General features: G+C 56.7%; 1 protein-coding gene across 1 annotated transcript in view; it reads left to right on the forward strand.

Annotated features, from left to right (window-relative positions):
• The window catches only part of SLC2A1 (solute carrier family 2 member 1), a 28,035-nt gene extending 13,486 nt beyond the window's left edge, over positions 1-14,549 (forward strand). Inside the window, exons 3-10 of the mRNA XM_046020835.1 lie at positions 9,205-9,365; positions 9,514-9,754; positions 10,380-10,542; positions 10,637-10,824; positions 11,083-11,187; positions 11,654-11,755; positions 12,953-13,156; positions 13,556-14,549. Of these exons, the coding sequence (XP_045876791.1) occupies positions 9,205-9,365; positions 9,514-9,754; positions 10,380-10,542; positions 10,637-10,824; positions 11,083-11,187; positions 11,654-11,755; positions 12,953-13,156; positions 13,556-13,756 (1,365 nt within the window). The 3' untranslated portion in view covers positions 13,757-14,549. The remainder of the gene's footprint in view (positions 1-9,204; positions 9,366-9,513; positions 9,755-10,379; positions 10,543-10,636; positions 10,825-11,082; positions 11,188-11,653; positions 11,756-12,952; positions 13,157-13,555) is intronic.
• The last annotated feature ends 1,868 nt before the right edge of the window (positions 14,550-16,417 follow it).

The following is a 16,417-nucleotide window of genomic DNA, read 5'->3' on the forward strand; positions in this document are numbered from 1 at the left end:
GATTGTACCTTGGGGGCCCCTGGACACTTCTATCCTGATGTGTTCAATCTGGGGTGCTGTTTGGCCGTTTTTATGTTTAACGCACCCCAGCTAATGATCATGTGTGGCCAGAGTCGGGAGCTCCTGGGTTAAGTGACGTCTCAGCTGTGATTACCTAGTGAGTTAATGACAGGATGAGGACTCTGAGATCAGGATAGAAGTGTTTTCCAGAAACAGAACAGGACAGGGTAGGCAAAGGAAAGAGACAGTCCAGGGTAGGGTGAATGGGAGGAGAAAGAAGTCTGGGGAGGCCACCAAGGGAAAGCCCAGGCCTGACTTACAAAGGGCTTCAGGGGTCGATTTCACCCACAGAGTGTCACCCACTGGTGTGGCATGGCCCGGCGCCATCAGGACAGGCCGTGGGTACCAAGGCGTGGGCCAAGCTAAGAGTATGGACTAGAGTGAGAACAATAGGGCCTCACTGAAGAGGATAAATAGAATCAGATTTGCATTTGAGGGCAAGGAGTGGGGCATCTGGGCAGTGGGAGGGTCTGAGAATGGGAAATGAGAGATAGGGAAATTGCGAGAGCGCGGCCCCGAGTACGTAGGCATAGGAAAACAAACAGCGAGCCGGAAGAGTGGGCAGGATTTGGTCATCAGTTCAGTGTGAGGACAAGAGTAGTGTTTGAAAGTGGCTTCTGGGTTTCTGGAGGGGGTGCTGGTACGGGAGGGACCGAGAAGTGCGGGAGGGACATGCCAGAACTGAGGTGCGGTGAGACATAGCCGGAGAGGTACAGGAAACATGTGGACATGGGGGTCTGTTAGGAGCTGGTCACCGGTATTCAGATAGCAGGAGAGGGGCGTGCCCTAGAGAGACGGGGATTAAAAAGAGGAGTTGGGGAGTAGGGTGAAGGAGTGCTGTCAGGAGCCCCAGAGGGTGAGCTGGACCAGCTGGCCCCTTATTGCCCAATGCCAGAGACCGGATGTTGCCACTGTGGTGACCAAAGGTTGACTGGGTGGGACTGCGTGGGTAGAAACTTCCATCCTGCTGGGGGGTGGGGATGGGAAGGGAGGGAGGGTCCTTCCAAGAGATTCAGTGGAGAAGGGAGAAAAGAGGTTGGTGATTGGAGGGGTGGCCCACCTGAGATGCCTTTTCACGTAGGAAGACTTCATTTTATTTTATTTTATTTTTTAGGGGAAGACTTCATTTTTAAAATGTGCCTTAGGGAATCAGCAGAGGGGGTGAGGGCGAGTTGGGGGTAGGGGGTCTCAGGAGGCAGGGGCTGGGGGGCAGAGGCACCAGGGTTGCATTCGGCCATGAGGAGCGACTGAGAAACTTCTGAACTTGCAGAGATGGGGACAGATCCGCGGAGCAGTTCTCCCGTTCTGGCGGCCTCCTGCCTAAAACCAGAGATAGGCAGAAGGCGAGAACAGCTAGGGAGGGCTGGTAGGCGGCATGGAGGGTCCAGCTGAACTGGAAATGTCATTGATGGTGGCATCTGTGGGCCCCTGTCCAAAGATGACTTGGGGAGCTCGCTGCCTCGAGGTCTGCAGTGAGGACCCGAGGGGCCAGTGCTGATTGCCCACACCCTGCAGTGGAGCGGGCTTTCCGGGGGTGGCCATCTGTGCCCCTGTGTTTACACCTGCACTTTGCACGTACGTCTGGTCAGCCTGGCCCAGCCCTTCCAACCAGGAGTGAACTTGCTGTGATTCACCTAAATGGTGAAGGGGGGGATAGGATGGCCAGGAGAGTTAAGAGATAATGGCTGGCCTTGGAGCTGCCCCTTTGTGCCGGGAGGCGGCCCCGTGACTCAGTCCTTCTGAAACTTTCACTCCTGAGCAAGGCACTGTCCCAGACAGTCTGGGAGGGTAGAGCTGTGACACATGGTCTAAGCTGGGCCCCACCCGGTCCCAGCCCTAACTTAAGACTCCGAAGACTTAAGGGGGCAGGGGAGACTTGGGAAGAGCCAGAGCATAATTAATTGGAGGGGGGTTCCTAATTAATGGAGGACTTCGGGGTGGCTCTGGATGGAGCAGGGAGGAAGGCAGGCTAATGCTGGCGTGGGGTTGGGGGGGGCGGCTTTTAAAGGAGGAGTTGGCAGCTGGGCAGACCCTGAAGGGGAGTTGGCCCCTTGCGGAAGGAGGGACAGGTGAGGTGGCCCAGGCAGTGCAGAGATGCAGTGGCAAGAAGCGTTGCCCTGATGTGGAACTGCCTACACCCCGACCGCCCGTCTTCCTAGGATGCAGCCCTAGGCTGGTCCCATCGGCCTGCTTTCTGAAGGAGACTGTACCCCACTAATGGTGAGGACGCCAGAAGCTGGAGCTTATAAAACAGGCCCCAAAGGGCTTCCTCCTGGAAGTGGTTAATTAATCATAACATTATCTTAAATGTTTACAAAGCACCTCCCGGTAAATTATCTCCTTACAGCTGCCCCTGCGGGTGGGGCTGGGTTATCGCCTCCTGGTAGAGGAGGAAGCTTGGACTGGTGAGGTCACTTGGAAAGTGAGAGGCTGAGCTACGGGTGGCCTCCAGGTGTCACCAGGGAGTGATGACCACATCCCTGTGGTGCCCCTGCCAGGCCTCCTGTCTCCTGGGGAGGGGGAAGGAGGGAAGCCCCGCCACAGAGAGCAAAATAAATGTACAGGGCATCCTAACCACTGTCCTGGGTGGAGAGAACTGCCTCTCTCTTCCCCAAATGGCCGAGCTGCCAACAAGGGATGACTAGAGGCCATTTAGAGTCCATGTGTTCCTGGCCAAGGGACATTATCGGCCATGTCTCGGAATAAGGCAGCCTCAGAAACCAGAGTTGTTGCTGGAAGGGGCTTGATGGTCCACTGGCTCATCATCCCTTGTTTGACAAAGGAGGAACTTGGCCTGGAGAGCAGACAAGGTCAGCCCAAGATGACCCAACTTGAAGAGGGCTCCCATCACAGCCCTCTGCCCACTGGGGCTGTGCTGGGCTCCAGGCTTCAGGCTCTCAGCTCCAGGCAGCCTCTCCTTAACTTCCATCAAGATCCAGAGAGTTCCGGGTCCTCCCCTCTTCCCTTCACCCATCTCCACTAACACAAACCCTTACAGCTTACTGTGTGCCAAGTCTTAACTCTCAGTGCTTCAGAAATCATCCTTCAGTTTCTTATACTGGCCCTAGAATCCCTGTTTTACAAGAAAGTGGGAGCACAGAGATGTTAAGCAATTAAACAAAGGACACACAGCTAGTAAGCGGCAGAGCTGGGATTTGAATCCTGGGAGTCTGGCTCCAGTCTGCATCCTTGCCCACCACCATAGGAATGGCAGTTCCATACTACTGTGGGATGGGCAGCCAAACGCCCTCTCACACACCTACAGCTGACAGCTGGTCCCTCTTGCTCTGACTTCCAGGCCAAGTCAAGCTCAGTCACGTACAGACCTCTCAACGGTTTCCCACACACAGTTGCATAATCCCTTACACCATTACAGCCTGTCTGAGCTGCATCATCACTTCAGCCCTTCAGAGGGGTGGCTCATTTATCAGTTAGTGACTGTTCTTTCTGCTCCTAGCCCTGTTGCTGGGACCTAGTGACACAGATGAATCCTCCCCCTCCCATGTTGAAATTGAGTCTAGAGGGGGATACATGTCTCCTGATGATGAGCTGACTCAGGGAAGCCACAGAAGTGTGCACAAGCCCTGTGGGAGCAGAGAAGGTGCGTGGCCCGGAGAGCAGGGCTCTTTCCAAAATGAACTTCAGGGCCAGGTCTTCGGTGTTGGGGGCGGGGGGGCTGGCCCAAGTGGTAATAGTTTCATTGAGCAGCGTTCCCACCAGTGTGACAACCAACAGTGCCTTCCTCACACATAGCCAGGCGTCCTCTGTGGGGCCAAGTTGCCCCTGTTTGAGAACCACCGCGATGAAGAGGAGGCAGGGTTTGGGGATGGCTCTCGGAGTGTTTGTGTATACTCTGAAAGGTGATGGACGGCCCATCGGGGAGAAGACAGGAACAGTGCATGGGAAACTGCAGAGATGCGGGGCTCCTGGGTGGTCTGGGGGGGCGGTGAGGGGAGGGCAGTGGGGAGCCAAGCAAGGCTGTGAGCGGGGCCTGCTATGGGGACCTGAAGATCCCTCTGCTGGCAGGGGAGGCCCTGGAGGCCAGGGACTTGTGAGGAAGCTAGAGCAAAGGCCAGGCCTGGGTTTTAGAGAGAAGCCATCTTCAGAGAAGCAGCGTGGGTGGTCGGAGCCTCTACTGGGGGGTTGCGACCCAGCTTCTCCTCTGTAGGCGCTGGGAGGCGCCCCAGGGGACCTAGCAGGTGGGGCTCTCTGTCCAGCCCCACCTGTAGCATCTGCTGGAACTCCCCACTGACCCTGGGGTGTGGCTGAGAGTTGCTATGGGGACATAAGCTTTGAGGGAGGATAGCTTGTGGGGGGGGGGGGAGCAGGGACTAGGAAGTTGGGGTCAAGGCCAGGCTGAGGGACTGAACTGGACAAGCTGGCCCTTCTCTCTAACTGGAGCTCAGAGCTTAGGTAGCTCTTCAACCGCTTTACACCCCCCCCAACCCCCAGAACATCTAGGACAAAGAAGAGAGGCTGGAGAGGGAGCTCTGACTCTCCCTCCCAGGATGATCTAGAAGACCCTGGGGTAGAGGAATCTACAGGGAAGGATGTTGAGACCTGCCAGAGGTTCCAAAGCAGGCCCCTTTTCTTGGCAGTAGTCGAGAATTCTAGATCAAGGATTGGCAGGGAGGCCAGATCCCGCTAGCGACTGTTTTTGTACGGCCCTTGCACTGAGACAGCTGTGCCCATTTTTAATGTTTTCTGTCTAGCCTTTTACATGAAGTGCTTAGCAATCTCTGCCCTAAACTTTGACTTGTATGCTTCCTGCTGACAGGGAACTCACTACCTGTGACCTGAGCAGTCCCATCCGCTGAAGCCTAGGAAGCTCTTCTTCCAAGAGCTGAAGTCTGTCCGGGGCTCTGTAGATCTGCTGGGTTTCTGTGTCTGGGGCAGCCAGGCAGGGTCCGAGGAAAGACTCCCAAAGGCAGGTCCCTAGTTCCTTCAGGTCCTTTCTGGTACTGAATTCCTTGGGATAATCCTTTGTCTTCAGGTGGCTTGACTAAGTAACAGCTTATTCTGTATGCTGGGCAGCAGACGCTGCCTCATGCCCAGGGCCTGACTGCCGACACTACCCAGACACAGAGGAAGTCCGAACTTCCTCCGCAGACAGGCACACATGTGGTCCTTCTCCCACAGTTGCCTGCGCCCGGGTGGGGGGGGGATTCCCGAGGAGTCAGGTCTGTGATGTAAGCCTCCCCCGCCACCCCCAGGAAAATTGCAGGCTGAGGAAGAGCTTTTTACTGGGAACCGTCTAGTCCAGGGATCTCAGCTGTCTAGAGCAGGCCCGCTTTGCCCCACTGACCCCTGCGGTGTCCCCGATGGGCATCTGCCTTCTAGGGTCCGTCAGTAGGGTGATTGGACAGAGATCCTTCATAGCCCTCAACTCCTGAGAGCCTGATGCCATGGTAGTCCCCGTTCTTCCTCCCGGTGTGCGTGCACTCACACGGACCCTCGCGTGGGAAGGGTTGGGAAGGGAGCGGATAGATGGCTAAGCCTGGAGCATTGGACGTGCAAGGGCTTCGAGGGCATGATGGGGAGTAATGAATCATGGGAAGCAGAACCGCTTCAGTGGATGGCAGGGGTCAGGAGCAGAATCCAGCGAGACCTAGGGCAGGTGCTGCACGGGTAGAGAATAGGACAGATCAGGAGGGAGGTTTGGTGGGACCTAGTGACTGCCTGCCTGCAGGGTGGCAGCAGGGTCGAGGCTCGTGAGGAGCATGTGAGGTGGAAGCTTTCAGAGAAGCACGAGCCTGGCCTCACCTCACGGCTTTTGGAGGCTGCCGGTGACCCTGTTGTGGAGCCTGGGTCTGTGGGGTCCTTTTGGGGGACTGTAAGCTGCTCTTATGGGCACTCAGCCACTACTAGGATGGACGCTGAGGGCATGGACTGGGTGGAGGGTAATCCCAGAGCTTCTCCCTGTGTAGCGTTCTTCTGATTCTCCAGGGACTCCTGCCTTTCCTGGGCCCAGGGCCAGCTCAGGCCCACATGGGCCATGGACCTCCAGGGGGGACAGGACACAGAGTCCCCACACTAGCAGCAGAAATGGAAAACCAGACATAGCTTCTTCCCAGAAATCTCAAGTGCCAGGTCAAAAGGCAGGAACCCACTGCGCAGCCTCAACTTGGCCAGGAAGTGCTGCTGGGGAGTGGAAAGGATGAGCCTGGGGCTGGGGCTGTGGGGGAGGGAGGGGGGAGGGGGGCTGGTGCCTCACCCTCAGCCATCCCCATTGCGTGGTCTGAGTAGCCGTTGAGCTAGCTCTGGACAAGGTTGGGTCCCTCTGACTTGCTGCCACAAGCAGCACACTTAACTGGGGGCGGGAGCCTCTGGGAATGTGGTCCAATGTCATTGGCCACCTCAGCATCCCCAGCCAGCCCCCAGGAAGAGGGTTAAAGACCTGAGCTGTGAGCCCTGGGTGGCTCAGTGGGTTAAGCCACTGCCTTCGGCTCAGGTCATGATCTCGCATCGGGCTCTCTGCTCAGCAGGGAGCCTGCTTCCCTCTCTCACTCTCTCTGCCTGCCTCTCTGCCTAGTTGTGATTTCTCTCTGTCAAATAAATAAATAAAATCTTTAAAAAAAAAAAAAAAAAAAAAAAGCTCAGGCTCCCATCTTTAGGCTCATTTAGGGAGTAAGCCCTTACTCAGCGCTTGTGGACTCCGCACGCAATTCGGGTAATTCCTCTAGCTGGCTTCTTGGCAAAAATCAGAATGATGTATGTGGAGCGTTCTCTTGAGACAACATCTGAACCACAGGGGAGCATAGGAAGATCCTGTGAACTACAAAATGCAAACATTAAAGGTTATCTGGGGCAGAGGGGTCTCCCTGCCCCTGGAGAGAGCCCCAGGGGCAGCAGAGTTGAGACTGACAGAGGGAGAGAGATTTCCACCCTGATGATGGGTTCTCGGTGGCCTGAGTGTCATTTATCTGGACAGTCCCCTTATCCAGGACGGCCTGTTCTCTGCAGAGCCTGATAAATGGAGCATTACTTCCCCAACCAGTCCTCCTTGGAGGTTGGTGTTAGCCCATGAAGAACAGAAGCACTTTGTTTTGTTTTGTTAAAATCAGCCTTCTTTCTGTCTCCCCCCCCACCCCCCAGCAGAAGCAGAGGCTCCCAGGAGAGCCTGAGGCCTTCTCTTCACTTCAGCCTCCCATTCCCTCACCAGGTGTCCCTGACACCAGCCCTGGGATAGGCCCCAGCCCTGGGATAGGCCCCAGCCCTGGGATAGGCCCCAGTGTGAATCCCTGGGGTCCCTGTCCTCAGAGAGGACAGACTCCTGGAACCCTTTGAGCTGGATCTCACAAGTTCTCAGCATGGTTAAGGCAGGATGAGCCTTCCAGACGGAATAACCGTGGAGAGTGTGGAAATGAGTCCTAGAGCTGAGGTAGAGTTGGTGGGAGGTGGGGAGGGCGGACTGGTATCTGACCCAGAGCCTTGACTTTGAATTATGGGATGCAGGGTTGGCTGGACCTTGTCAGCAGTCTGCACTGCCCTCGGGCTGGTCCCGGAACGTGATGGGGGGGTCCTTGGCTCAGTCCCCAGGCACCGCGCAGGCACTCTGTCTCGTTAATTCCCTTCAGCACTATGAAGTAGATACTGCTGATGTCGCCATTGGAGATGAAATAATTGGCCCGAAGTCATGGTTGTGATAATGGGGTAGAGCTGGGACCTGAACTCAGTTGTCGTCCAGGTTCGTAACCCCTGTGCTCTCTGGCTTCCCTGGGACAGATGGGGGCTGTCTCCCTCCGTTCCCCAGGCCAATGTCAACCCATCCTAACCCCCCGGACCCTGGCCTCCTGTCAGCCGTCTCCAGAGACCTGGGACAGATCATGGCAGCAGGGCAGGAAATGGAGACCCATTGCAACCATGGGGCCAGGCCCAGCATACTTGATGGTCCGTCCTGGGACCAAGGGCCTCAGTCCCCCTCCACTTCCAACCTGGGCAGTTGTGGCTGCCTACCATTTCCTCTTCTGAGAGACCCCTGGGGCTTGGGAGGGTTAGGGAAGTCCAAGAGCAGTGGCACGGAGGTGGTGCGAGAGGGAGCACACTGCTGTGTGCCGAGGGATTCACGGCGCGCTGCGAGGAGGGCTGTCCGGACAGGCTGGGCACGGACTAGGTGGGCAGGGAGCCGAGTGTGGGCGGCAGGTGGTGGAAGCGGAGAAGGACATGCAGGTTTGTGACTGGCTGAACCCACAGACTGCGAACACCAGTGTGTGTGCGAGATGGTACGAGTGCACAGAGGCCGTTTCTGGGTATGTTGGGTCCATGCCCAGCTACGCATGTGGCTGGGTGGGTCAGACCGGTCCCGTGGCACTGGGTGTGTGGCGGCGTTGCCTGAGAGTAGGGTGAATGTGTCCAGGTAGAACCGGTGGATCGGGCCAGGCCCTCCTTTGGGTGGGGGCAGGGCTGCGGGGGGGGCAGGCCTCTAGGACAGGTGTTTCTAGTTCCTGGAACTGCTTCCTTGTCCTTAGCTTTCCCCATACCTCCCGGCTTGGCACCTGGCACAGGGGAAGAGGTTATGGGTCATCCTTCAGGGTGGAACTCCCACAAATAGCTGGGCCAAGGGGTCAGAAAGCAGTTGTGTGAGGTTCCGGAGCATGTCTTGTACGCTGCTGCTGAGGGTAACGTCAGTGAGTCAGTGAGCTGCCCCTCCTTCATCCCAGAGCGTCTGGAACCCGGAGCCATCTGTCCAGCTGTGTTTCCTCCCCAGCCAGGGGGTTGGGGAGAGGGCGCAGAGGCCAGGGAGGGCCTTAGGTGCCATGAAGAGAAGAGGGGGGCAAGTCGGAGGAAACACTTTCTCCCGGAACCTCTCCCTGCCCTGTGCCCGAACTTCACTGTGGGTCATTTGCTGTCTCCCCCTCCTGCTAGCAAGTTCTGTTAACCTTGTGACCCCCCTCCCCAGGGTATTGGAAATCGCATCTGGGGGAAGCATGAGAGCTGGCTCCCCTCTTGGAGATGGAGCCCAGCCCCTTGTTTCTCACTTGGGGAAACTGAGGCCCACCAAAGGGAGGGACTTGGCTTAAGGACATGCAGTGAGCTTGGGCCCTCTCAGGCACGCTGTGGTCAGTGGCCCCCATGGAGGGGACCACGCAAGGGGAAGAAGGGCAGCTGCCTCCCCTCCCCAGCAGGCTGCTTCTCCTCCCGCAGGTGATCGAGGAGTTCTACAACCAGACGTGGATCCACCGCTATGGGGAGCGCATCTCGTCAGCCACGCTCACCACACTGTGGTCCCTCTCTGTGGCCATTTTCTCTGTAGGAGGCATGATTGGCTCCTTCTCTGTGGGCCTTTTTGTTAACCGCTTTGGCCGGTGAGCAGAAGGGGTCCTGGCTGTGGCCAGGGTGTCCCAGATGGGGGGAGGGGAGACTTCCCTGCCTGTTCAGGGTGTTGTCTGTGACCCAGCCCCTGGGACTCTGGGGAGATGCAGGCACGCACCTGACCTGTGACCCCACCCCCAGGCGGAACTCCATGCTGATGATGAACCTGCTGGCTTTCGTGTCCTCTGTGCTCATGGGCTTCTCGAAACTGGGCAAGTCCTTTGAGATGCTCATCCTGGGCCGCTTCATCATTGGTGTGTACTGTGGCCTGACCACAGGCTTCGTGCCCATGTACGTGGGGGAGGTGTCCCCTACGGCCCTCCGCGGGGCCCTGGGCACCCTGCACCAGCTGGGCATCGTTGTCGGCATCCTCATTGCCCAGGTAAGCCGAGGCGGGGTCTCTTTGTTCGCACTACCCACACCCCCGCACCCCACAGCTTCCGTGGCTCTCGTGTCTGTCTAGATGACTCCCTGATTACAGTTCTCACCCAGCCTTCTGCCACCCTGCAGCAAAGGATGGCCTCGTGGCACACATCCTTGTAGGCCCAGATCCCAGCGAACACTCTGCCACTCATGACTTGCCCAAGGCCTCCCAGGCACGAGAGCCAAGTCCAGATGACTTGGCCCTTGTCGTCCCAGCCTCTTCAGCCTTGTGTCCTGTCCTTCCCCTGTATCTCCACACGCCAGGCTCTCCCATGCCTCCAGGCCTTAATGCCTTTACATGGACACCACCTTCTCTCCAGAAGGCTTTCCCTTCCCCTCCCCAAAGCCCCCATGCCCTGTGACTCACCCTTGCCACATGTGTCCTCCTGCTTGTGCTGTGAGGTAGGTCCTGCTTTTCCCTGTGTGACGACTGAGGGAACTGAGGTTCAGAAGAGCCTCGCCTCACCTTACTGGCAGCCCCTCTACATAGCGGGCGGAGGCCACAGGCTAGAGCGGGGCAGGGAGTGGGAGGGGCTAGGGCGGGGGTGCCCGGGGCCGCTCCCTCCATCCCCGGCCTCCACCAGGTGTTCGGCCTGGACTCCATCATGGGCAACGAGGACCTGTGGCCCCTGCTGCTGAGCGTCATCTTCATCCCAGCCCTGGTGCAGTGCGTCCTGCTTCCCTTCTGCCCTGAGAGTCCCCGCTTCCTGCTCATCAACCGCAACGAGGAGAACCGGGCCAAGAGTGGTACGGGCAGGGCCCTGCCCTCCTCCCCAGCCCCCGGCCCTGACCGCCTTCCTGCTCTCAGCCACCCCCACCTTCCCTCTGGTCCCCCCTGCAGTGCTGAAGAAGCTGCGTGGGACCGCTGATGTGACCCGCGACCTGCAGGAGATGAAGGAGGAGAGCCGGCAGATGATGCGGGAGAAGAAGGTCACCATCCTGGAGCTGTTCCGCTCGCCCGCCTACCGCCAGCCCATCCTCATCGCCGTGGTGCTGCAGCTGTCCCAGCAGCTGTCGGGCATCAATGCTGTGAGTGCCCCCTCAGCCGCCCTTGCCCATGGGCCGCAGCCAAACCCTGCGGTCAAGTGTGTGCTGGGACCAGATCTCCCACTGAAAACAAACACCCCTGCCGCAGGAACCGCTTTCCTGCAGAGCCAAAACCCCTCAGGGCCCTGGTGCCGGGTCCCCTTCACCCTGTCCTTGCCATGGGTCCCGTACCGGCAGGGCCAGCAGCAGGAGAGTGGCTGTGGCACTCAGCCAAACCCCAACCACTTGTCCGTCCCCTAGGTGTTCTATTACTCCACAAGCATCTTCGAGAAGGCGGGGGTGCAGCAGCCTGTGTATGCCACCATCGGCTCCGGCATCGTCAACACAGCCTTCACTGTCGTGTCGGTGAGTCAGTGTCAGGGTCCACCCCCACTCAGCTGTCGGGGTCTGGCTCAAGGTGGCCTCAAGGCCTCGCTGCCGAACAGCAGCACATACTGTGAGCCGAGCGCGTGTCAGGTTCTCATAAATGCTGTGTTGGCTCATCCTCACAAGCCCGTCTAGTTCATTACTCAAGTCTTAACAGCCCATGACACTGACGGCTAAGAAGAGCAGTGGCTGCCCAGAGTCCCAGCCAGAATGCTCCGCGCCATCTAGGGCCAGCCGTCACCCCATCCTGCCGTCCGGATCCGGCCCTCTGCCTGTCAAATCCTGTGTAGTCCCCAAGCTGAGCCCCAGGGGGGAGGCGGTACAGTGTTCCCTAGTGTCTGTAGTGCCCCGTGGCTTTCCCAGCTTTGGGGATGAGCCTCTGGATGGAGTTGAGGGTCAGAGAGGCACCAGGAGCGGGTGGTGCTGACCCCGTGTCTGCCCACAGCTGTTTGTGGTGGAGCGAGCTGGACGGCGGACACTGCACCTCATCGGCCTGGCCGGCATGGCAGGCTGTGCTGTGCTCATGACCATCGCGCTGGCGTTGCTGGTGAGTGACCACGCTATGGAAGTGGGGTCGCACGAGTGGGGGGATAGCACCAGGAGCTTCAGGTCCCAGAAGGAGGATGGCAGCCCCAGCCTGGCCAGGGGCATTCCAGAGCCCCAATGGGAGCTGCCCTCTCCCTAGTTCTGCCCCTTTCTTCCCAACCCCACTTGGGCTCAGGTCTGACCTCCTGGCCCCTTAGTCTGTCTCCTTCTACCCACTTAGGACTGGTCTTGCCCTGGCTTCTCCAGGTTTGGTGCATTCTTGCCAGAGCACCTCTGACCCTGTAACCTAAGCATCCTCTCCCCAGGAATTGCTCTGCCAGTACTGAGCCTTTCAAAGTCTGCATCCATGGCCTTAGTTCATCTGTAGAAGAGCCCCAGAAAGTATGAGCCCCCTCAACCACCAACACATGGAAGCATGCTCTCTCTATTCTCAGCCACTGCCCCGCATGGTTCAGTTAGTATTCCCACTTCCCAGGTGTGGTAAACGTAGTCCCAGTGAGGCGAGGAAGGCAGCAGATAAAGGACAAAGCTAGGAACTCATCTCAGGGCTGCTGGTTACAAGGGTAACCGGGTGCAAGCCATCTTCCCTGCACAAACCCTCATTTGTCTGCCTCCAGGGCAAGGAAGCAGTGCTTTGCTCATTTGACATCTTAACCAAAGTCTGGAGAGTCTGGTGATGGCTGAGAGGTCTGGCATACTGCAGGGGATTCGTAACAGATCTGGGATCAGAACCAAAGCCTGTGGCTTTTCCATGTGCTCCTGGAGGACAGTGATTATATCTGGCCACCTGCTTGGGGCCTGTTCTGCTGGTCCTGAGCTGAGCACTTTACAGTCCTTAACATTTACCCCAGGAATGTTCTTCCCCATCATTCACCTTCGGCAGACTGCTCTGCGTCCAGAGCTAGGGGACCACAGCAACCTCCTCTTAGCCCCTCCCATGTGCACCCCGCATTACTGTTCCCGAAGGGTACGCTCCACCGCACACCCACCCTACAGGACTTAGGTCATTTTGTTCAAAGGAGGAAAGTGAGACCCAGTGGAGAGTCTACGTCATGTAGCCCATCCAGGATCAGCCCCAAGCCGCCTGCCTCCCAGGCCAGAGCTCTTAGCCCTGCCCTGGGCTACGTCAGCAGTGCATTTTCTTGGAGCGTCCCGTCACTGCCTAATCCAGCTTTCCACCCCCTCTCGTCCTCAACAGGAACAGCTGCCCTGGATGTCCTATCTCAGCATCGTGGCCATCTTCGGCTTTGTGGCCTTCTTTGAAGTGGGCCCTGGCCCCATCCCGTGGTTCATTGTGGCTGAACTCTTCAGCCAGGGTCCTCGCCCAGCTGCCATTGCTGTTGCTGGCTTCTCCAACTGGACCTCAAATTTCATTGTGGGCATGTGCTTCCAGTATGTCGAGGTGAGAACCGCCCGTCTCCATGCCCACCGTTCCTCTCCTGCATGCAGGCCCCCCTCGCACTGCTGTACCAAGTGCTCTCTCAGCTCTTCCCATCAGGATCCTGCTGAGGAGGAAATGGAGGCTCCAAAGCCCAGATCACACAGCTAAAAACACCGACCTCCATTCCAGGGTTCTTACTTAGCTTTGAATTGTCTCCATTCTGCTCTGCGGGGTGGACCCTGCTCCCTAGAGCCCATTACATGCCAGGTGCAGGCAGTGTCATTTAATCATCCCAGCACTCCTGGGTTGTGCATAGTTGTTCCCTTTTTCAGATCAAAGGCCCCAAGTCTTACAGGTCAAGGCCCTACAGCCAGGAGGAAGGGTCAGTACTCCAACCAAGTGTATCTGTGTGTCTTTCAGCAACTCTGTGGGCCGTATGTCTTCATCATCTTCACCGTGCTCCTGGTTCTGTTCTTCATCTTTACCTACTTCAAAGTTCCTGAGACGAAAGGCCGGACCTTTGACGAGATTGCTTCCGGTTTCCGGCAGGGGGGAGCCAGCCAAAGTGACAAGACACCTGAGGAGCTCTTCCACCCCCTGGGGGCTGATTCCCAAGTGTGAGGCACCCCACACCACCAGCCTGGCCTGCTCCCAGCAGCTCCAAGGATCTCTCGGAGCACAGGCAGCTGGATAAGATTTCCAAACTGACAGATTTCAGCAGAGCTGGGCCTGGGGCTCCTTCCTTCAGCCAACAATGATGTCCAGAAGAGTATTCAGGATGTTAATGGCTCCAGGATTTTAACAAAAACAAGACTGTTGCTCAGATCTATTCAGACAAGCAACAAGTTTTATAATTTTTTTATTACTGATTTTGTTACTATTTTTTTATCAGCCAGAGTCTCCTCTATCTACACTCCAGACTTCACCCTGAATGGCTCAGTACCTGAAGGTGGGGACCAAGCCCTGCCTAGACACTTGCCTTCTTCACCACGCTAATCTGTAGGGCTGGACTTATGACCAAGGACACACTAATCGAACTATGAACTCTATGAAGCTTCTATCCCAAGAGGTAGCTGTGGCCACTCTCTTCAGAGGCCTGGATCTCCCTGCCCTAAGTGTCAGGCTCCATTAGGGTTCGCCCTTCCTACCCAACCACTTAAAGTAATTTTGCCTTGCCTGAGACCAGTTGGGAGCACTGGAGTGCAGGGAGGAGAGGGGAAGGGCCAACTGGGCTACCAGCTTCTAGTCTCCTTTGCACTGAGGGCCAGACGATCATCATGAGAGGAGGGCCCTGAGAGGCTGAGAACCCACTGCGCAAGAAGACCACAGACACTCCTGCCCTGCTGTGTATAGATGGAAGATATTTATATATTTTTTGGTTGTCAATATTAAATACAGACACTAAGTTATAGTATATCTGGACAAACCAATTTGTAAATACACCACCTTACTCCTTCTGTAACTTACCTAAACAGATATAAATGGCTGGTTTTTAGAAACATGGTTTTGAAATGCTTGTGGTTAAGGGTAGGGAGATTTGGATGGAATGGGAGAGAAGCAACTGCTATAGTGACCGTGACCTTCTGGACTTTCTGACTCAAGATCCAGTCCCACCCAAGCAGTTCTGATCAACACCCTCTCCTGCTTTGTCTGTCTAGGGCCATTCCTCCCTGAATGCATCTGACCTCACTGATCTCCAGAAGCCAAGCAGGATTGGGCCTGATTAGTACTTGGTTGGGAGACCCCTTATTATCCAGAGAAAATCTAAATAAGCTGGCATCTGAGGCATTCCTCTTTTCCTTCACATGATAGCTGGTATTCAGAAAGTGATAACGTGTGAGGTAGGTACTATATCTGCATTTGACAGGCCCAGAGGCCTGAAACCTCACAGCAAATCATTCTAGAACCCCTACTTCTAACAATTAACACTATACAACTCTTAACCCATACCGGAGTCATGGTCCTACCACCACAACCACCACCACCAATGGGCCCAGTCAGCGCTGTCAAACTGCCTTCATCCATTTCAGGAAATGCCCCCTAGGATCCAGCTTAGATGCTACTGTGGCCTTTCTCAAGACTTCTGACTTCCCCATTCCTACCCAGGGATTTCAAGAACTTCATCTGTTCCTTTCCTATATACCCTTCCTCCTCTTACCTGCAACTCCTGATTTCTCCCTTTAGTATCAGTTTTGTGGAAAGAAGTCAATTTGGTTAGGGTGTTTGGCATTAAAGGTGGGCTTGGCACAGAGCGGGCACGTGGAGAACAGTTGTGAAACAAAGCACCAAGGAAATTACTCCCTAGAGCTTCAGCTGAGAAAATTAGATGCGCGGGTGGGGAGTGGAATTTGCCTGTAGAAAGTCTTCATAACCGCACTCAGAACTATAAAATTCCCTTGGCGCGAAGAGTAGGACATAATGAGGAGGGTAAAACAGGTACTTGGTAAATATAAGTGCCTGTGGCCATTATCATTAGGTACAAAGAATCTGAGGCATTATCCATCCCCAAGTCACAAATGAGTGTGGTTCAGAAAAGGGTTAGCCTTGCCGGAGCCTGAAGGCTTAGAAGGGTTGGGGCCAGTGTTAAGTTTGACGGAGGAAGCATTTTGAGCCTCCAAAGACGTTCCGTTGAAAGCAGTTATCTTTATAAGCTTCGAGGGAGAGCCTGGAGGAGCAGTGCAAAGAGAGGGGCCCAGGATGCAGGGATGAGCTCCGGGCTCTTAAAAGTTCATGGCGACACCCCTGGCGGCTGTTCCGCTGGGTGCAAGGAAACACACCAGGGATGGGTCGGGGAGGGAGGAGCGCACGAAAGATGACAAGTCGATGGCGCCACCAGTCCGAGGCCCCGAAGCGGGGCAAAGCCGACAGCATCCCAACCCCGCCCCGCCCCAGGGCTCCAGACCCGGGTGTGAAAAGGCCCGAGAACCCGCTCGCCGGTCCCCAGCCGGCACAGGGATCGCCCCTACGTACCGGGCGCCGGCCATTTCCCAAAGTGCGCGATGCGCGCAGGCGCCGGGAGCCCGGACCCGCCCCAGCCGTGGCCCACAATGCCCCGGGAGGCACAGCTTCCGTCCCCTGGACGCCTGTTCTCCCGGCCGCGCAGTCCAGCACCGCCGGGGTATCCGCCATCCACCCCGGACCCCAGCCCCAGTCCTCCAGGACCCGCTCGGAGGTCGCTCCTTTCGTCGCCTCGCAGGAAAGGCGGGGCTCCGCGCCATCTCTACCAATCGGCCGCACTGTTGGCTGGCGAGGGGCGGGGCCCCAGGCCGCCACCAATCACAG

The sequence above is a fragment of the Meles meles genome, chromosome 1, assembly GCF_922984935.1.
Source record: "Meles meles chromosome 1, mMelMel3.1 paternal haplotype, whole genome shotgun sequence".
Lineage (NCBI taxonomy): Eukaryota > Metazoa > Chordata > Mammalia > Carnivora > Mustelidae > Meles > Meles meles.